We start from the raw sequence: 23,309 nt of genomic DNA on the forward strand, positions 1-23,309 counted from the left end.
AAAAAAAAAAAAACGTTAAAAAAAAAAAAAAAAAAAAAAAAAAGAAATAAGCATAATACATCAACAATCCTTGGAAAAGGCAAATTTCCATCCTTGGAAAATTTGTGAGAAAAAAGCTAAAGGGAAGCTTCAATGTGGAGTGGACAGAAAGAAAAGATGGAAGTGAAAAGGGAATAGCTAATATGAGAAGCTTGAGGGTATGAGGAGAAGATTGGGGAACAGAGGAATTAAAGGGGGGAAAATTAGAAGACATTATTAGAAGAAAATGATATTTGAAAAAGAATGTGAAAGGACAAGAAATTATTTTAAGAATAAAATACATAATAGGGAAAATACAAAATAAAAATTGTAGCTACTGTTTACTGAGCATCCATCCAGTGCGGGCCAGATACCACATGCCCTCTCACTTCGTTTTCAAGACCATTCTCTGAGGTGGGCTGCAGTGGTTCCCCTGTTACATGTGAGAAAAGTAAGACTCTGGGGCCCAACAGTAAGCAATGAGGAAGTGCTGCCGCTTATCCATCTCCTTATTTCCACTTCTCAAAAGAGAGCCTAGAACAGACATGATGCTTATTCAACAAGGCTTGTACTATGAAGTGAATGTCTGTGTCCCCTTTCAAATTTCATACACTGTAGTTCTAACCCCAAAGTGGCTATTATTTGGAGAAGGGAGCTGTAAGGAAGTAAATTTTGAGGTTACATAAGGATGGGGCCCCGGTCTAATATAAGGAAAGAAATAGTGACGTGACAAGAAACGGACTCCGACTAAAGCAGTAAAGGGTTAAAAGAAATCTACAGCTCATGAGCATGGAGTTGAGAGCATATTAGAACATTTCTGTCACGCACTCATCCTACCTATGCTTGGACTCATCCTGTGTCAGGAAACAATGGCAGAGAACTGGTACAGACTAAGAAAAATCTCAGGAGTTAGTATATATATAACAAACTCAACTCTGAGCTTAATTTTCTCTTCTAAATGTCACAAAACAAACAACAGCTTGCACTGGATGCCATTTTCAGGCTGCTTTCAGACATGCATTTGGTTTATAACTGTTAAGTTACAGAAATGAAGGAGACTAGAAGAGGAGGATGCTCTGACAAGGTTGCTACAAAATGCTGACCTTTTTGGATTTTATAACCATAAATATCTTAAGAACAGAAAGCTTAAGATTTCTGGCTGTTATGTTGGGAAATGCACATACAGAGAAACCTGCCAGTGTAATAACTAACAGTACATCTGGTTAATGCTTTTCAAGGTAGCAAAGAAGTCATACTCTACACATCTGGTAAGAAGTTTTTCTCAAAAAAAAAAAAAAAAAGTTTTTCTCAAATATAATCTAAACTGCAGCAAGTATTTATCAACAGTTTAGTCTAATTAAAGCAAAGGAAAGAAAATAAGGAACAGAAAACTGCCACTTCCCTAAGGTCAACACAGCATTTTAGGTAAACAAAGCGAAGGTTCAACTATAATTAAATAAACTAGTTATATGATAATCCACTAAAGTTGTCGGGGATTTTCCTCATTAAACACACATTCCTTACATAAGCTATATTCTAAAATATCTAAAAATTAAAAAAATTATTATACTTAAATTTTCATGCTTCAAATTTCAAGGACTCAAGGAATTTTATGTGCATGTGCATATAATTTATTTTTCCCATATCTATAGAATAGGTTCTGTAACAAAATTTGTTTCTAAATATAAATCAGTCTATGCAAGCATAAGTGGTTTATCATACTGAGAGGTCATCTTCAGACAGCTCTCAAATATTAAAATTTCTTCACTGTACTAAGGTAAAATCTATCTCTCCTAAGATCTGTCCTTTGGAAATGTCAAAAACAAGGATCTCTATCTTCTCAACTTTTGTTTCTTTTTCTTCAAAGCAGATATTTTTCTATCAATTAAGTGTTTTAAGGAGATGAACCAGCACGTTAAAGTTTTAGTTTTCCATTTTCATTCTTCATATGTCTATGTACATTACCATTTAAAGATCAAATTCTGCCTAAAAACTGAGAGTCTGCCAAGAAAGAAAGACGACCAAGAGGTTTGGCCAATACTGAATCTTCTAAGATGAATCTACATTATAACTTAAATACCTGTTTCAAAGTGTGGGGATAAGACTGTGTACAAGTCAGGAAAGATGGGAAGAATACCCACTGAAGCAGTAGCTGAATAGGGAAAAGAAATACAGAGTTAAATTTTCAAAGGAAAAAAATACAAAAAGATCTGTTCAGTAACTCAACAGAGACCTCTGAGAGAAATATGTGCCAGAATGTAACAAATATGAGCCTAATATAACAAAAGGGATGGGAAAACTGATGTTTGGAATGGTAAAAAAAAAAAAAAAAAAAAAAAAAAAAAATTAGAATGAATCAGAAAAAAACCCTTTCCTATCTTAAGAGCTTTTGATTTGGAGCCTCCACGTGCCCTTGATGCCTCCTGTTCTGTCGACATAAATGTAGTTCTGTCCTCTCATCTGGTATCCATCTCTTAGATCTTTTAAGCTGCAGTTATACTCTCTAATAAAGGACGCAGAAGTACCTACTCTTTTGATTTCTAAGTGGTAAAATTTTTAAAAATTTAAGAATACCAATCATGTCCTAGACTGCCATATCAAGATTCTAGTGCAGAGCAGCAATTTTTATTTTTAAAGTGCAATGCCCTTCATTCCTCAGATGAAAATAGGTTTTTTCCTTTCCTTTTTTTTTTTTTTAATGTTTATTTTTGAGAGAGAAGGAAAGAGAGAGCAGGAGAGGAGCAGAGAGAGAGGGGGACAAAGTTTCTAAAGTGGGCTCTGTGCTGACAGGAGAGAGTCTAATACAGGGCTTGAACTCAGAAACTGCAAGATCACAAGGTGAGACGAATTTGGACACTTAACTGACTGAGCCTCCTAGGCACCCCAGTTTTTTCCTTTTCTTCTTCACTATCACTTTGCTCTCAAACCCTCATAGGGTGCTACAAAACTATAGTGTTCCCAGCTCATATGAAGAAATAAGAAAATCCTACGGGAGGGCTTTCTTGCTTGAGGCTAAAACAAACAGAAAACACCTGCATGATTTTTTAATTCTCACCTCTAAAGTAGTTTATGTGGCTGTGAAGATGCTGGCATCTCCCATTCTCCTGTTACTAACATTTAATTCTAATCCCCAAACAGTTATGAAATGTGTTGGGTATATTTTGTAATGGGAGTATTTCTTGAAATACTCCTTAAAAATATGACATTATAAGCATCTAAAGGCTTTGTCAATTTTGGAAACCAGGGACATGTGAAAGATTCTAAGAAACTTGCCAGAATTTATTCTTCATAACAAATAATCACCCCCCAAAGAACCACTCAAAAAAGTATGTGAGAATTCTTTTCTAACTATAATAAATCCATTGTAAGCCCAAGGAAAAGACCTTTTGTTAACTAGTGGTTGTAGACTATACTACTATCAGAAGAGCAATACTGTTCCCCTGATTGTTAAGGAATACTAAAGGAATTTCCCTAGAAGTAATCTACATATCATGAAATACAAAGAAAACATTTTAATAACTTGGAAAGTCTATCAAGAGAAAAATCAAAGAGGGACCCCTGGATGATTCAGTTGGTTAAGCATCCAAGTCCTGATTTCGGCTCAGGTCATGATCTCACATGAAGTCCTGAGATCAAGCCCTGTGTTGGACTCCACGCTGAGTGTGGAGCCTGAAGATTCTCTCTTCCTTTGTACCTCCTCCACTTGCACCCTCCCCCCCCCCACAACCCCCAAAAAAGAGAAAGTTCAAAGATCCCTCCCCTACAATATTCAGATTTCCTAACCAAATAATGGAAAATCTATCGCCAGAAAAGGAAAAATGCAGAAAAAGCTTTAAGCACACACTGGACCCAACTAAATGGCAAATATTTGAGAAATGCTCTATAGAATTGGAAATATTAAAAATGTTCCTGAAGCAGTTGTAATAACATAAATATTTTTCCATGTTAAATAGGAAAAAAAAACAATACAAAAAATAAGATATGTTATGATCTCAAAAAGGAACACAAAGGAAAAAAGAAAATTATCTTCAGAATGAGACTCGATGCTTTTTTTCTATTTATTTTAATAACACTTTTAAGATATAATTTTTCTTTAAAAAATATTTATTTATTTACTTTGAGAGAGAAAGGGAAAGAGAGAGGGAGAGAGAGAATCCCAAGCAAGCTCCATGCTGTCAGCACGGAGCCCAACACAGGGCTCAATCTCACAAATCGTTAGATCATGACCTGAGCCTAAATCAAGAGTCGGATGCTTAACCAACTGAGTTACCCAGGTGTCCCTAAAATATTTTTCTATTTGATATTTTTTCATTTCTAAAATTTCTGTGATAAGCATATAAATACTTTTTTTAAATAATCTGCTTCTGGGAAGCTTTTTTAAAAAAAGGTTTCTTTTGAGAGACAGAATGCATGTGTATGTGTTGGGGGGGGAGGGGCAGAGATGGGGAGAGAGAATCCCAAGCAGGCTCCAAACTTTCAGCACAGAGCCTGATGCAGGGCTCAGCCTCATGACCCTGAGATCATGACTTGGGCCAAATCAAGAGTTGGATGCTTAAGCACCAAGGCACCCCATATACAAATACTTTTAATGATAAAAACTTGGGCCACCTGGCTGGCTCAGTTAGTAGAGTATGTGACTCTTGACCCTGGGGTTGTGAGTTGGAGCCCCATGTTGGGTACAGAGATTACTTTAAAAAAAAATAATAATAATAATAATAATAATGAAAATAAAATATAGCCCAAAATTTAAAAAGATAACATAAAAGCTTTAAAAATAAGTTTGATATTAAATTGGCAGAAAAGCCTGGTAAAAAACCCAACTGGTTTACTTCTTTTATATTAGATCCTACCTCAAATGACCTAAGATTTACTGAGCAATTATCAAGTGCCAAGAATTGCATTAAGTGTTTTATAATATTCTATCCCATTTAAACCTTAGAACAACACAATAGGTAATATTATAATACAAAGAACCTGATGAACCTCATACAGTTAACAAGTGGCAGAATCATATCTAACCTAGAGTCTGACCTCAGAGCACCTGTGCTTATATTCTATACTGTTAGATGACCTCCTGGTTTACTTTTTGGTTTTTACCATCTAATCTGTTATTTCCAGACAATTAAATTTGTATTTTATATATCTGTTTTCAATGTTAGTAGATATTTTTTATAAGAGCTTATTGAAATTCACAATACCTACCACTCACCCAATTAAAGTGTACAACTTTTGTTTTAATGATTACTGAACAGAGTTGTACAACCATTACAATAAATTTTAGAAGCACACTAATTAAAAAAAAAACAAACAAAACCGTCCCTTATTAGAATTCACTCTATTTCCCCCCAACTCTGCCAGCAATTGGCAACCACCAATCTATAATCTGTCTCTACAGGTCTGCCTATTCTGGACATTTTAGTGGAATCATATAATATGTGTCTTTTTGTATTTGGCTTCTTTCACTTAGCATAATGTTTTCAAGGTTCCTCCATACTGTGGCACATATCAGTACTCCTTTTTCATGACTGAATAATATTCCATTGTATGGATATACTACATGTTATTTATCCATTCATTGGCTGATGAACATCTGGGTTGTTTCCAAATTTTGTGAACCATGTTGCTATGAACATTTATTTGTGTACAAGTTTTTATGTGAACATATGTTTTCAATTCTCTCAGATACATACTTTGGAGAGAAAGAGTGGAGTCATATGGCAACCCTAATGTTTAGCCTTTTGAGAAACTGCCAGACTATTTTCCAAAGTGGCTGCACTTTACATTCCTATCAGCAAAAGATAGGCAAGCGTTCTAATGTGTCCACATCCTAACACTTAGCTACCTTTTCTTTTTCAGCCATCCTTATGAGTATAAAGTAGTACCTCATTGGAATTTTTTACTGCATTTCCCTATGGTCGGGAATGATGGTTAGGATCTTGTTCACGTGCATAGTGGCTATTTGTATATCTCCTTTGGAGAACTCTCTATTAAGATCCTTTGCCCATTAAAAAATAATTTTTTTTTAATCTTTATTTTTGAGAGAGAGACACAGTGTGAGCAAGGGAGGAGCAGAGAGAGAGGGGGAGACACAGAATCTGAAGCAGGCTCCAGGCTCCAAGCTGTGAGTACAGAGCCTGACATGGGGCTTGAACCCACGAACCACAAGATCATGACCTGAGCTGAAGTCAGATGCTTAACGGACTGAGCCACCCAGGCGCCCTGATCCTTTCCCATTGGGTTATCTTTTTATTACTGAGCCACAAGAGTTCTTTATAGATTCCAGATGCAAGTGCTTTATCAAATAATGTGACTTGTAAGTACCTTCTATTTTGTTGGTTGTATTTTCACTTTTTTGGTGGTGTCCTTTAAAGCACAAAAGTTTTTAATTTTTATAAAATCCAATTTACCTACTTTTTTTCTTTTGTTGCTTGTGCTTTTGGTGTCATATCTAACAAACCATTGCCTAATCTAACCCTACATTTATGCCTATGTTCTCATCTAAGAGCTTTTAGTTTTAACTCTTCCATTTAGGCCTTTGATCCATTTTAAATCACTTTTGTACATGGGTGTGAGGTTAATGGATATATATATATTTTTTAATGTTTGTTTTAGAGAGAGAGAGAGAGAGAGAGAGAGACAGAGCACGAACAGGGAAGGGGCGGAGAGAGACCGAGACATAGGCTCCAGGTTCCAAACTGTCAGCATACAGCCTGACTCAGGGCTTGAATTCATGAACTGTGAGATCATGACCTGAGCTGAAGTCAGGCGCTTAACCCACTGAGACACCGCTCCTTGAAGGATATATTTTTAAAAGTCATGTTTTAAAGGCTAGAATTGGCATTACCCTTTTACTCCTATCTCTCCATTGTTACCATCTCATTCAATCATCAGCTAACATAGTTTAAAAAATTCAGACTCTGAAGTCAAATTGCCTGGGGGTTAGAATACTAGCTCTAACCTAGATTCATATGACCTAGGACAAAAAACCTAAATTCTCTGGGCCTCAATAGTAATAAGCCTTACCTCAAAGATGAGGATTAAGTGCTAGTAATACACACAAAAGCTAAATAAAGTGTTTGCCATATAGTAAGCACTTAATAGACTTCAATTATTATTACTTTGTAAATATCATTCAGGTTTGGCCATTCTCTCCAACTCCATAGCTCCTATCTTATTTTAGACCACTGTCATTTCTTACCTGGATTACAAACCCTATTCTTAAATGGTTTTCCTGCCTCTAATCTTGTCCTCTTCCAAATTCATTCTCTACTCTAAACTCATAATGACCACTCTAAAACCAATCCCCCGTGTTAAAAAAAATAGTTCTGGGGTGCCTCTAGGACAAAGTCCAAACTTCTTAACAACTGAGACATGAAGACTTTCAAATCTGGCTGCTATTTAACTCTTTAGCCTAACCTCTTACTATTACTCCTACCTGGAGCCACGATTTCTTCCACCTCTAGAAGAATGACTAAATCAGCTTTCAGGTATCCACCTAGATACCACATTCTCTGAGAGGCCTTTATAGATGGCTCCAGAACCAACCCAAGGATAAATACCCCTTCTATAACAGTGTAAAACTCTGCCGAACACTATCAATACATTCATCACACTGTATAATAATTGTTTACTTATATCTATCTGAGACTTGGTGGGGTGCAAGCCCCAATATTTCATTTATCATTGTATCCCCTAATGAGTACTACAGTATGAGCCATAGGATAGATATTGTGCAGACAGAGCAACGACCTCAAAAGTACACAATCTCTAAGTGGTACTTTTCTCCACTAGAGAGAGAACCTACTAAAACTAAGCCATACCCATAACTTAGTATTTTCATGCTAATAGTATGAAAGTTTCAATTAAACACGAATACCACTGTTGTAGTTATCATGATGCATGTGTTTGATCTCTGGTTGGCTATTAACAAAAAAAAAAAAAAAAAAAAAGTCAAGTTGTCAAGATGTTTGGTGTGCCAAGTGTACAAAACTCAAATTACATAAATTTATTTTTCAAGTTACCCTATTTTCTAGTCCTTATCTTCTCTGAAAAGAGAGGTTTTCAAGTTAAACATGAACTTTGTGCAAGCTCCAATAATATTAAGCAAATTCAACTTACAAGGGGGGAAAAAAAGAAAATTCTGGATAATTTACTACCTTAATTGCTGATTTTAATGCAACTTTAAAAAAGTCACTTCACAGGCACCTGGTGACTCAGTCAGCTAAGAATCTAACTTTTGATTTTGGTTCACGTCATGATCTCACAGTTTGTGGGATCGAGTCCTACGTCGGGCTCTTCGCTAACAGCATGGAACCTGCTTGGGATTCTCACTCTCCCTCTTCTCCACATGCACTCTCTTTCTCTCTCTGTCAAAATAAATAATTTTTTTAAATCACTTCAAAAACTGATAAACTCCTAAAATCTATCACTTAATTCAATAAATTTCAACCTTAATCCTTATTCTACTTAGGAATAAAAATATGAGTGGAAATAAAAAGTGGCTTTATCGGATGAGCACTGGGTGTTGTATGGAAACCAATTTGACAGTAAATTTCATATATTAAAAAAAAAAAAAAAAAAGTGGCTTTATCTCTTAGAAATACATTACAAATTATTAATGGATAAATTAGAGGGAGTAAAAGGTTGGCAAATTCACCTGTAAAGCCACCTATAAATTCACCTATGAAGCTTCACTTTTGAGAGTGAAGGAGTGTGGTTTTTAATTAGTATTCCAACTTTGACAGTTATCAGTCTATTCAAATTTTTCATTTCTTATTTTGTCAATTTTACATTTTCTATTTCTCCAGACATAAATCCAGTTTGGTTATGTTTTTAAATGTATTAGTTTATATTCATATTTTATAATTAAAATACCTTATACATGGAAAAGAGCAATTAGAAACTACAACCAAACTATAAATTTGTGAAATTAAATTTGACCCATGTATTAATATTTAAGGGCAAAATTAATTTGAAAAAATATATACCTCTATTTATACTTTCTAAATTTTTTTTTAACATTTATTCATCTTTGAGAGACAGAGACAGAGCAAGGGAAAGGGGCAGAGAGAGGGAGACACAGAATCCGAAGCAGGCTCCAGGCTCTGAACTGTCAGCACAGAGCCCAACACAGGGCTCGAACTCACAAACTACAAGATCATGACCCGAGCCGAAGTCGGACGCTCAACCTACTGAGCCACCCAGGCGCCCCTCTACTTATACTTTCTCTTGAAAAAATCCACATATACTTGGCAGTCATCAGAAGCTATCAACCTATAAAAAGGGTTGGCAAACTTTTTCTTGCTCTTTTTGCCAAGGGACCCAATCCAATTTTAATTCAGTTTAAGAGAAATGTTTCCTGGGTGAGCCACCGAAAGCAGTTCATAGAGTTCTATAAAGGAATCAAAGCAATTAAAGGTTTTCCCCTACTGAAAGACTTTATGAGATGTATCATCGTTATCTTCAATCTTTAGATGAAGAAACTGAAACTCAGAACAGACTGCTCATCCAGGGTCTGGTTCTATAGCCAATGCTTACCTCTCTATTATTTGGCCTCAATATACTGAATTGATAAAGACAAAATTATGGTAAATCAAAATATGTAAGTAGCTAGGTCTCCTAAAAGTCAAATCACAGATCACTAAAGGAAAATATCATTTTGTCAACTTAGTATCTTGAATTTTTTATGGAAGCTAATTCAGTATTTAATCACGGTTTCAAATATGCTTTTGGACATTTTTATCCTAATCAGTTACCTATAAAATAACATATCACCAGGAAAACAACAAATCCCTTATTTGGATTGTATGGTATTTGGGCTCCTACCTGACACTGGTTAATAGCTGCATGGTTGCCATGGAATGGAGACTGTCTTTCTTTATCTCGATGATGTCGACTGCTGTGTTTACTTCTCTGCAATTGTTGGCGTAATTTTGCAATCTGAAAAGGGGAAAAATAAGAGTATCAGAGTTTTCCAAGATACACAAAATATATCCTTGCTTAGTAAGAACCAGTACAATTCAGCCTTAATAGATCTTTTGACCTTTAAAACCCTATCACAAAATCTGACTACACAAAATTTATATATATACACACATCCACATACACAAGTGTGCACTTATGTGTATCTCTCTTTTAGAGAGAAACAAAATTACATTCCAACACTGTTCGGAGCCTTCAAGCTTCCCAAATACTAAACCAATGAAGCTTTCAGCACTTAGAATAAATGAATTACATTATAGCTTTCACAAAGAATTTTAATGAAAATTATTCTCATTGTCCTAACAATGAGCCATATTTTATTTAGATTTAGATTTCTTTAAACGCCTAACCTTCAACAGCTCCAAAAATCAAACAGTATTTAAAAATCAATTCAAGCCATGAAATGTACTCACAGATACAATCTTTAAATAACAAACATAATTTCAATCAATATCCCATATTATTCCCTGACTGAATCTTTCTGTTGTATGTAAAGTGCAAATGTCGTAAGTGTAGGCACAGAAAATGGTAATCAGCACAGGACCATAACCAATTTGGTTTACTGGATTAATCAATTTCAGAAACACTACCATTAAATACAGAAATAATAAATGTGAATTTGTTGTATCACTATAATTTTATAAATCTGACACTTAGATTAACAGGTATGGACTCTCATTTAATAAGAAAAAAGACAAAGAAAAACAGATAATCTGTAAGTAATGTGTATATTTCCCCCATTCAAATCTCTATCCAATCAATGTAAGAACTGTTTTGTTATTTCTCAAGTAAACAAAACCAAAAACAAACAAACAAACACCCACACAAAACAAAACAATGCAAACAGACAAATCCTTGTTGCCCACAACTTCAAGGAACTACCCAGGGAAGAAATCAAACTTCCACACCCACTTCCTTGGGACCATTTTCCTGACCTCTTTAAGTTGATCTGTACTGCCCCATGATGCTGAACGCTTGTGAGACCCTTTCTTCTTTTCAGCATATTCTTCGGCCCATGCACTCTCTGTCTATAATGGGAAAAAGAAGGAAGGGGTATATTAACCATTTAACGATAATGTACACCACATCTGCAACAAAATGGATGGATCTTCAGGACATTATGCACAATCAATTAAGTCAGGTGAAGAAAGACAAATACTGAATGACCTCACATGTGAAATCTAAACCACACACTCAGAGAAAAAGAGATGAGATTTACGGTTATCAGAGACAGTAGGAGTTGGGGGAGGCACCTGAAGGGGAATTGGATGAAGGTGGTATAAAGGTACAAACTTCCAGCTATAAGATTAAGTACTGTGGAGGTAATATATAACATGATGGCTATAGTTAATACTGCTGTGTGGTATATTTGAAAATTGCTAAAAGAGTAGATCCTTTTAAAAGTTCTCAGCGCAAGGAAAAAAAATTTGAATTATATGAGGTAATGGATATTAACTAAACTTACTTGGTAATCATTTCATAATATAAGAATTTCAAGTCATTATACTGTACAAAAACTTATACAGTATTGTGTATGTCAATTATATCTCAATAAACCTGAAAAATAATTTCATTTCTTAAAAAAGTATATATTTTTCTATTGTACAATGCATTCCCATTATAGAAAAATTAAGTACTAGAAATATTTAAAATAACACAATGACCCAAAATTCCTCTAGCACCAGTTGCTTTAATTATCATATTTTAGTTTATTTCCTTCATTTCTATTATTAACAAAAACTTAATTATTTTTACATAATGGTAAATATAGCATTTATTGAACAAATGCATACTAATAATAGCTAACATTCCTGTGATCTTATTATATGCTAGGCACTTTGCTTTATGAAAGCATAGTGAAAGGTCTTCATAGTATCATCTGATTTAATACATACAAAAGTTCTACAAGTTCTGCAGACAAGGAAGCTTGGTAAATAGCCTAATGTCTCACAGCTAAGAAGTGGCAAAGCTAAGATATAACCTAAGACTCTGGAGTTCATAATCTTAACCTCTATGTCTAGTCTTGCTTTAAATATCTGCAAAATTGGGGCGCCTGGCTGGCTCAGCTGGTTAAGCATCCAACATCTGCTCAGGTCATGATCTCGCGGTTTGTGATTTCAAGGCTCATGTCAGGCTCTGTGCTGACAGCTCAGAGTCTGGAGCCTGCTTCGGATTCTGAGTCTCTCTCTCTCTGTTCTGCTCCTGCCCCACTCATGCTCTATCTCTCAATAAACTTTAAAATTTTTTTTAAAAACCTTTAAAATAAAAATAAATATCTGCAAACAGGGGCACCTGGGTAGCTCAGTTGGTTAAGCAACAACTCCTGGTTTCAACTCAGGTCATGATTTAGTACCACATTGGGCTCTCCGCCCCTGCCTCTCTGTCCCTCCCCTGCTCACTCTCTTTCAAAATAAATAAATAAATAAACTTAAAAACATTTAAAAATCTGCAAAGTGTAGCCTCAAAAATGTTAAATCCTTAGTGGTTATACAAAATCCAGAATTTAAAATCAGAAAAAAAAAATACAAATGAGTTCTCAGTACATAAAAATATGCACAATCTCTTCATCTAAACAGAACAACAAGGAATGACTTTGAATGACACACTGGACCAAGTGGACTCAACAGATATATTTGGAACATTTCATCCTAAAGCAGCAGAATATAAATTCTTCTCCAGTGTACATGGAATGTTCTCCAGAATAGATCACATACTGGGACACAAATTAGCCCTCAACAAGTACAAAAAGATCAAGATCATACCGTGCATATTTTCAGACCACAATACTGTAAAACTGAAATCAACCACAAGAAAAAATTTGAAAAGATAACAAATACTTGGAGACTGAGGAACATCCTACTAAAGAATGAATGGGCTAACCAAGAAGCTAAAGAGGAAATAAAAAGGTCATGGAAGCCAGACAAAACGATAATACCACAACCAAAAACATCTGAGACACAGGAAAGGCAGTCATAAGAGGGAAGTATATAGCAATCCAGGCCTTCCTAAAGAAGGAAGAAAGGTCTCAGATACACAACCTAACCTTACACCTTAAAGAGCTGGAAAAAAAACAGCAAATAAAACACAAAACCAGCAGAAGACAGGATAATAAGGATTAGAGCGGAAATTAATGCTATTGAAACCAAAAAAACAGATCAATGAAACCAGAAGCTGGTTCTTTGAAAGAATCAACCAAATTGATAAACATTAGCCAGTTTGATCAAAAATAAAAAGGAAAGGACCCAAATAAATAAAATCAAGAATGAAAGAGGAGAGATCACAACCAACACAGCAGAAATAAAAACAATAATAAGAGAATACTATGAGCAATTATATGCCAATAAAATGGGCAATCGGGAAGAAATAGACAAATTCCAGAAACATTCCTACCAAACTGAAACAGAAAGAAATAGGAAATTTGAACAGACCCATAACCAGTTAAAAAAAAAAAAAAAATTGAATTAGTAATCAAAATCTCCCAAAAACAAGAATCCAGAGCCAGATGGCTTTCCAGGGGAATTCTACCAACCATTTAAGGAAGAGTTAACACCTACTCTCTTGAAGGTGTTCTGAAAATAGAAATGGAAGGAAAACTTCCAAACTCTTTCTATGAAGCCAGCATTACCTTGATTCCAAAAGCAGACAGAGACCCCACTAAAAAGGAGAACTACAGACCAATTTCCCTGATGAACATGGATGCAAAAATCCTCAACAACATATTACCCAACCGGATCCAACAATATATTAAAAAAAATTATTCACCACGACCAAGTGGGATTTTATACCTGGGATGCAGGGCTGCTTCAATATCTGCCAAACAATCAATGTGATTCATCACATCAATAAAAGAAAGGACAAGAACCATATGATCCTCCCAATAGATGCAGAGAAAGCATTTGACAAAATACAGCATCCTTTCTTGATAAAAACCCTCAAGAAAGGAGGGATAGAAGGAGCATACCTCGAGATCATAAAAGCCATGTATGAACGACCCAATGCTAATATCATCCTCAGTGAGGAAAAACTGAGAGCTTTCCCCCTAAGGTCAGGAACAAGACAGGGATGGCCACTCTCGCCACTGTTATTGAACATAGTATTGGAAATCTTAGCCTCTGCAATCAGACAACACAAAGAAATAAAAGGCATCCACACTGGCCAAGAGGAGGTTCAAACTTTCACTCTTCACAGATGACATGACACTCTATATGGAAAACCCAAAATATTCCACCAAAAAACTGCTAGAACTGATCCATGAATTCAGCAAAGTGGCAGGATATAAACTCAATGCACAGAAATCGGTTGCATTCCTATATGCCAACAATGAAGCAACAGAAAGAGAAATCAAGGAATCGATCCCATTTACAATTGCACCAAAAGCCATAAAATACCTAGGAATAAATCTAACCAAAGAGGTGAAAACTCTATACACTGAAAACTATAGAAAGCTTATGAAAGAAATTGAAGAAGACACAAAAAAATGGAAAAAGATTCCATGCTCCTGGATAGGAAGAACAAATATTGTAAAAATGTCGATACTACCCAAAGCAATCTACATATTCAATGCAATCTCTATCAAAGTAACACCAGCATTCTTCACAGAGCTAGAAGAAATAATCCTAAAATTTGTATGGAACCAGAAAAGACCCTGAATAGCCAAAGCAATCTTGAAAAAGAAAACCAAAGCAGGAGGCATCACAGTCCCGGACTTCAAGCTATACTACAAAGCTGTAATCATCAAGACAGTATGGTACTGGCACAAGAACAGACACTCAGATCACTGGAACAGAATAGAGAACCCAGAAACAGACCCACAAACATATGGGCAACCAATCTCTGACAAAGCAGGAAAGAATATCCAATGGAATAAAGACAGTCTATTCAGCAAGTGGTGCTGGGAAAACTGGACAGCGACATGCAGAAAAATGAACCTGGACCACTTTCCTACACCATGCACAAAAATAAACTCAAAATGGATGAAAGACCTAAATGTAAGACAGGAAGCCATCAAAATCCTCGAGGAGAAAGCAGGCAAAAACCTCTTTCATCTTGGCCACAGCAACTTCTTAATCAACACATCTCCAGAGGCAAGGGAAACCAAAGCAAAAATGAACTATTGGGACCTCATCAAAATAAAAAGCTTCTACACAGCAAAGGAAACAATCAGCAAAACTAAAAGGCAATGGACAGAATGGGAGAAGATATTTGCAAACAACATATCAGATAAAGGGTGAGTATCCAAAATCTATAAAGAACTTATCAAATTCAACACCTAAAAACTAAATAATCCACAGAAGAAATAGGCAAAAGACATGAATAGACACTCTCTAAAGAAGATATCTAGATGGCCAATTGACACAGGAAAACATGCTCAACATCACTCCTCATCAGGGAAATACAAATCAAAACCACAATGAGATACCACCTTACACCTGTCAGAATGGCTAACATTAACAACTCAGGCAACAACAGATGTTGGTGAGGATACGGAGAAAGAGGATCTCTTTTGCACTGCTGGTGGCAATGCAAATGGTGCAGCCACTCTGGAAAACAGTATGGAGGTTCCTTAAAAAATTAAAAATAGAACTACCCTACGACCCAGCAACTGCACTACTAGGCATTTATCCAAGGGATACAGGTATGCTGTTTCGAAGGGACACACGCACCCCCATGTTTATAGCAGCACTATCAACAATAGCCAAAGTATGGAAAGAACCCAAAAATCCATCAGTAGATGAACGGATAAAGAAGATGTGATGTGATGTTATATATATATATATATATATATATATATATGTATACATATATGTACATATATATACACACATACATACATACAATGGAGTATTACTCGGCAATCAAAAAGAATGAAATCTTGCTATTGCAACTACGTGGATGGAACTAGAGGGTATTATGCTAAGCAAAATTAGTCAGAGAAAGACAAATATCGTATGACTTCACTCATATGAGGACTTAAGAGACAAAACAGATGAACATAAGGGAAGGGAAGCAAAAATAATATAAAAACAGGGAGGGGGACAATAACATAAGAGACTCTTAAATATGGAGAACAAACAGAGATACCGGAGGGGTTTTGGGAGGGGGAATGGGCTAAATGGGTAAGGGGCATTAAGGAATCTACTCCTGAAATCACTGTTGCACTATATGCTAACTAACTTGGATGTAAATTAAAAAAATAAATTAAAAAATTTAAAAAAATATGCTCAGTCTCACCCATAATAAGAGAAAAGCAAATTAAAACCACAAACTGGGTGATTTTATTTCATACTCTCCTACACTGCTGGTAGAAGTGTAAATTAGTACAGCCTTTATGGAAGGAGACTCAGCAATTGCTGTCAAAGTTACAAATGCACATACCCTTTATCTCACCCTTCTTTTGGTTATTTATCATGCAGATGTACAAAATGTTTATCTTTATGCACAAAATGATACAGCATATTATTCCCTGTAGCACTGTTTTTACAATATTAGAACAATGTAAATAGAGGATCTGTTAAATAAATTATGGTATATCTTTACAACAAAATACTTATTCAGCCATTAAAAATGAATAAGGAAGTTCACAATAATCTCTATGAGATATTAAGTGAAAAACTCAAGGCTCAGTATAGTATGTATAGCAACTACTTTTATAGAGGGCCAGTATAAAGAACATACATATATATAAAGTATCTCTACAAGAATATACATTGTAACAAAAGAAACATCAGTGGCTTCCTCATGGAAAGAAGATCCTTCCTTCACTGTATTATACTTATGTACTTCTTGATTTTTCTACTATAAGAATGAATGTACAGCCTGTTCAAAACAATACTTCTCTCTGTATAAGGTGTGGGGGGTGACTTTTAAAGGGGGAATTTTTTGAGAAATGTATTTTTATTTTTTAATGTTTAAAATTTTTTACTTAAATTCTAATTAGTTTAACATACAGTGCAATATTGATTTCAGGAACTGAATTCCGTGATTCATCACTTACACACAATACCCAGTGCTTAATCATACATAATAAGTGCCCTCCTTAATACCCATCACCCATTTAGCCAACCCTCTACCCACTTCCCTCCAACAAGCCTGTTTGTTCTCTATCATTAAGAGTCTTTTATGGTTTGTTTCCGTCATTCTTTTTTTTTTTTTCTCGTTTTTTTTTTTTTACCCCTTTCCATACATCCGTTTTGTTTCTTAAATCACACATGAGTGAAATCATATGGTATTTGTCTTTCCCTGCCTTATTTTGCCTAGTATAATACATTCTAGCTCCATCCATGTCACTGCAAATGGCAAGATTTCATTCTTTTTGATGGCTGAGTAACATTACACTGTATGTGTGCATATATATGTGTATATATATGTATATATATAATATGCATCACATCTTTATCCATTCATCAGTCAATGGACATTTGGGCTCTCTTCATAGTTTGACTATTGTTGATAGTATTGCTATAAACATCAAGATGCATGTACCCCTTCAAATATGTATTTTTGTATCCTCTGGATAGATACCTAGTAGTACAATTGCTGGATCATAGAGTAGTTCTATTTTTAACTTTTTGAGGAAACTCCATACTGTTTTCCAGAGTGGCTGCATTTCTACCAACAAAAAGGTTCCCCTTGCTCCACATCCTTGCCAACACCTGTTGTTTCTTGTGTTAGTGTTAGCCATTCTGACTGGTGTGAAGTGGTATCTCATTGTGGTTTTGATTTGTATTTTGCTGATGATGACTGATGTTGACCATCTTTTCATATGTCTGTTGGCCATCTGGATGTCTTCTTTGGAAAAGTGTCTATTCATGTCTTCTGCCCATTTCCTCACTGGATTATTTGTTTTTTGGGTGTTGAGTTTTATTAGTTCTTTATAGATTTTGGATACTAACCCTTTATCACATATGCCATTTGCAAATATCACTTCCCATTCTGTAGGCTGCATTTTAGTTTTGTTGATTACTTCCTTGCTGTGCAGAAGCTTATCTTTATGAGGTCCCAATAGTTCATTTTTGCTTTCATTTCCCTTGCCTCCGGAGACATGTCTAGTAAGAAGTTGCTATGGCCAAAGAGGTTGCTGCCTGTGTTCTCCTCAAGGATTTTGATGGTTTCCTGTCTCACAATTAGGTCTTTCATCCATTGTGAATTTATTTTGGAGTATGTATAAGAAATTGATCCAGTTTCATTCTTCTGCATGTTGCTGTCTAGTTTTCCCAACACCATTTGTTGAATAGACGGTCTTTTTTCCACCAGGTATTTTTTCCTGCTTTGTTGAAGATTAGTTGATCATATGGTTGTGGGTCCATTTCTAGGTTCTCTATTCTGTTCCACTGATCTATGTGTGTTTTTGTGCCAGTACCATGCTGTCTTAATGACCAGAGCTCTGTAATATAGCTTGAAATCTAGAATTGCGCCACCTCCAGTTTTGTTTTCCTTTTCAGGACTGCTTTGGCCATTAGGGGACTTTTGTGAAAGTCCTCTGTGAAAAATTCTAGTGGTATTTTGATAGGGACTGCATTAAATGTGTAGATTGCTTTGGGTAGTATAGACATTTTAACAATGTTTGTTCTTCCTATCCCAGAGCATAGAGTGCTCTTCCATTTCTTTGTGTCCTCTTTAATTTATTTCATAAGTGTTCTATAGTTTTCAGAGTTTTACATGTTTGGTTAGATTTATTCCTAGATATCTTATTGTTTTTGGTGCAATTACAAATGGGATTGACTCCTTGATTTCTTTTTCTCCTACTTCATTATTGGTGTACAGAAATGCAACAGATTTCTGTACATAGATTTTATATCCTGCAACTTTGCTCAATTCATGTATTAGCCCTAGAAATTTTTGGTGGAGCCTTTCAGGTTTTCTACATAGAGTCTCATGTTGTCTGCAGATAGAAGTCTGACTTCTCCCTTTCCTATTTAGATGCCTTTTGTTTCTCTCTGATGTCTGATTGCTGATGCTAAGATTTCCAGTACTATGGTAAGTAGTAATGGTGAGAGCAGACATTCTTATCTTATTCCTGACCATAGGGGAAAGCCTCTCAGTTTTTCCCTAATGAGGATGATATTAGCTGTGGGCCTTTCATATAAAGCCTTTATGGGATCTTTCCCTACTTAAGGGGGAATCTTTCTATATGGATAGAGTGATGTCCTTAAATAAAAAACAAGGTTGAAGGATATATATACATCACATATATACAGTATTCCTGCCAAAAAATGTAGTAAGTTGAATTTAATTGTGAAGAAACAGAGACTTATGTTGAGAATATTCAACAAATATACTGGCTTGCACTCTTAAAAAATATATCTATGTCATGAAAGACCAAGAAAAGCTAAGGAATGGTTTCAGAATAAAGAATACCAAATAAGCATAACATCTAAATGCCAAGTGTGTTTCTTGACTAGATCCTGGCTTACATGAGAAATTACTACAGAGAACAATGAGAAAACTTAAAAAATTTGACTAGGTACAACATATTAAATAATAGCATGGTATCAATCAATGTTAAATCTCCTGAATTGGTAAGTACTTTGGTAATTTTTGTAAGTCCTTGTTCATATATACATGTTGAACTATTTGAAGAATCAGAATGTCTTCAACTTACTAACAATTAGCAAATAGTAACAATAATAACAGCAATTAAATACACACAAAAAATAAAAACATATATTAAAATGTTCATATATAAATGTTTATATTTGGTGAATATAAGTGAGGAATCTACTGGTGTTCAATCTACTATTCTTGCAACTTTTCTATAAATGAGACTTTCAAAATACAACTTTTTTTTTAATTAGGGAAGTCTAAATATAATAAGTGTGAGATTTAACTCAAGGAAAAACAAAAGAATATAAAAGCTTCCTATAGACTTGTTAAGAACAAATTAAAATGAGAACAAGAGTATTAAGACAAATAAAAGTAAACATGAAGAGCAACAGCTTTGCTAATTTCAGTTGTAAGATGGTCAAACAAGAAAAATTACTTAGCAAAAATCACTGATTTTACTTAAACTCCTAACTCAAAAGATAATTGTTCTCTTTGTTCCACTAAGAAGCTGTGCCTTTAAGACACTCTAGATATTAATAAAAAGTAAAATTGAGTTTTAATTAAGTACATTTCAATTTTTGTTCAGCCTTGCACTGTATACCACAAAACTATTAAGCATCTACTACTAACATGTCAGACACTGGACTAGGTACTGAGGTTAGAGAGGAAACACAGTTCTTATTTTCAAGAAGTTTTTTCTAGGAGAGAAAGGATAAATATCCAATTATGTTACAATAAATAGCCACAGGTGATGATAGAAGTTCCCTCTAAGAAAGGCATCTAAACCAGAACTAGAAGGACAGGGAAGCAGGTAGGCAAGATTTTATGAAATTAGGGGAGGCTTCAGAGTATAAGTTATCTAAGCAAATGGTGGGAAAGCATTCCATACAAAATAGAAATCCTGGGAAGCATCGGTGAACAGAGTACACAGGGCACTGCAAGTCCATTACTGAGAGCTGGAGTGTATTTTCTAAATTATTTTTAACAGGTAAAAAGAAAAATATCAATTACACAGTCAAGAAACTGTATTTGTTTTAAAGGATTCCATGATGTAATCCTACTTTGTTACAGCCCAGCCTATTTAAAAAACAATGTATAGAGTCACTGGCCTAGAGAAATCTGATCTAACATGTGAAAAAAAAAACAAAAAAAACAAAAAACAGGAACACCAGTCAAGTGGTGAAGCATCTGGAAATTAAAAAAAAAAAATTAATGTTTATTTATTTTTTGAGAGAGAGAGAGAGAGAGAGAGAGAGAGAGAGAGACAGAAAGAGACAGAGCACGAGCAGGGAAGGGGCAGAGAGGGAGACACAGAATCTGAAGCAGGCTCCAGGCTCTAAGTTGTCAGCACAGATCCTGTCACAGAGCTCAAACTCACAACTGTGAGATCATGACCTGAGCCGAAGTCAGACACTTAACCAATGCCACCCAGGCACCCCATGGAAATTTAGATTACTTCAGAATCCTAGGCTTAACCAAGAAAGTCAAAGCTACTGGGAAGCAACTACAGAGCTTATACAGAGGTTATTATATTAGGTCTTAAAAAAAAAAAAAAGATTTTTAACACTTTTCTTCTCTCTTAATATTACAATCCAATTTTAACCAATGGACCAAGGTTTTATACAAAAGAGCAAGTTACTCAAAAAGTATTTTTTTTAAAAAAGCTAATCTACCTCTTTAGTACTTTCATTTCTAACACTAGACTTATAAATGGCTAATGGCTACCTTCAGTAATTCTACATTATTGTAGTCTCTAATTTACAAAGTATATAATTTTATTAGGTTTTAATAACAGGCCATCTTATAGTTTCTGAATTTGGACTACAATTTCACGCCAGTGCAAAAATTGAAAAAGAAAACAAGCTCTTAATCAAAATAAACCCCTGAAGGGGGAAAAATAGCCTCTGAAATGTAGGAGTTCTGAGAGAAAATAACTTAAGATTTTTAAAAGGAAAAGATGACTGGTTTATGTAATAAAGTAAACCAGACACCAATCACATGAGTCACAAATTCACACATTCACATGTCCCCTGTGAAGAAGCGTAGGTGGTTAGGAAAGTTGGGAAGAGATTACCTTTTGAGTCAAAAGAATGTCAAAGAATCCAGCCATACACACAGGCTTCATTTCATTCCCACAAACTGGTATAGTCAGAAAATTCAAAAGGCACCCCTTGCAAATTAGGTGAATTAAATTAAATTAATGGAATTACAACATAGATAATGCTAGAAATACAAATTGGTCTAAGTTTGGAGGGCAAGCTGGTAAATGGTGTTTTTAAAAGAATCATTAAAAGAACATGGGAGGAGGGGGGCCAGGAGGTAGAGGTTGGTGGCAATGTAGTATTTAGTAGTGTACCAAACTCTGAAGCAGAAATGGTAGATGAGTCTTGCAGATGGTCTCATCGACCAGCCCTGCTCCACTGGCAACGGCAAGCTAAGGCACTGCACTAGAGAGACTCTCGGGCAATTTGAGTTCACAGGGAATAAGCAATGTTTGCCAGAGACACAGAAAAAAAGAAATGATGCCACATTTTTGCTATCTTTGTGTCAAGTAATTAGGATAACAAATAATCATGTACAATAAAATCTTAATCAGGCACTCATTCTCATGACCAAAGCAATGATGGGGTGGAGGTACGGCAGGAGAGGAGATTAACATCTTTAAAAACTTGCTGCCACACTCCTACTAAACTTTTTGTTTTTAATGTTTATTATTTATATTTGAGAAAGAGAAAGAGCATGAGTGGGCAAGGGTCAGAGAGAGAGAGGGAGACACAGAATCCAAAGCAGGCTTCGAGCTGTCAGCACAGAGTATGACACAGGGCTCAAACCCACAAACCGTGAGATCGTGACCTGAGCTGAAGTCGGACGCTTAACCGACTGAGCCACCCGGGCAGCCCTTCCTAAACTGTTTTGATGCTGCCTTTCTCTGTATTTTTCAGAACCTCCGCTTCTCATTCCCACTCATCCCTGAAATACTGAGAGAGACCTTGGAGTCATACATATTTTTTTAAATGAAGAACCAGGGCTCAGAGTCATAACATGAAAAGTTTTGTCAAAAGTCTAACAGGAACTTCCTGCAAGCACCCATCTACACTATAAGATAAATTACTTCCATCATATTGTCTGCTCTAGCACTGTCTGGACCAGGGGTGATAAAAGAGCCCCAAGTCTCTCAACATGGGCAAAAACTGCTAATCAGTCCCAATAATCTTTAGCCTGAATCTTTTTCAACATAATCCTCCAGGGAAGCTAATGGCAGTTAACAAACTACACAGGATATGAAATCTACATGCCATTCTTGTTGTGACAATAACCAAAGGTAGTAATTTCAATGGCAAGCATTTATTAAATGCTTACTATGTGCCAGCCACTGTTCTAAGTGTTTTATATATATTTCCTTGTTTAATCCTTGTTTAATCCTCATAATAACCTTAAAAGACAGGTACTATTCTTTTCCCCATTTTATTTATTTTTTAATGTTTATTTAATTATTTTGAGAGAGACAGTGTGTGTGTGTGTGTGCAAGCAGGGTAGGGGCAGAGAGAGAGAGAGGGAAAGAGAATCCCAAGCAGACTCCACGCTCAGCCCAATGCAGAGCTTGATCCCATGACCGTGAGATCATGACTTGAGCCAAAACCAAGAGTGGGGTACTTAACTGACTGAACCACCCAGGTGTCCTGCTCCCATTTTACAAAGAGGAAACAAAAGCACAGAGATGTTAAAAATTGGCTGAACTCCAAAGAAGATATACAATAAGCATATGA

The 23,309-nt window shown here is 35.5% G+C and overlaps 1 protein-coding gene across 1 annotated transcript in view; it reads right to left on the reverse strand.

The window, feature by feature from the left end:
* FAM117B (family with sequence similarity 117 member B) overlaps positions 1–23,309 on the reverse strand; it is a 95,112-nt gene that overhangs the window by 15,313 nt on the left and 56,490 nt on the right. The window contains exons 3-4 of the mRNA XM_049615158.1: positions 10,935–11,027; positions 9,844–9,957 (exon numbers count right to left, since the gene is read on the reverse strand). Coding sequence (XP_049471115.1) covers positions 9,844–9,957; positions 10,935–11,027 — 207 coding nt within the window. The remainder of the gene's footprint in view (positions 1–9,843; positions 9,958–10,934; positions 11,028–23,309) is intronic.

Source organism: Panthera uncia (genome assembly GCF_023721935.1).
Source record: "Panthera uncia isolate 11264 chromosome C1 unlocalized genomic scaffold, Puncia_PCG_1.0 HiC_scaffold_3, whole genome shotgun sequence".
Lineage (NCBI taxonomy): Eukaryota > Metazoa > Chordata > Mammalia > Carnivora > Felidae > Panthera > Panthera uncia.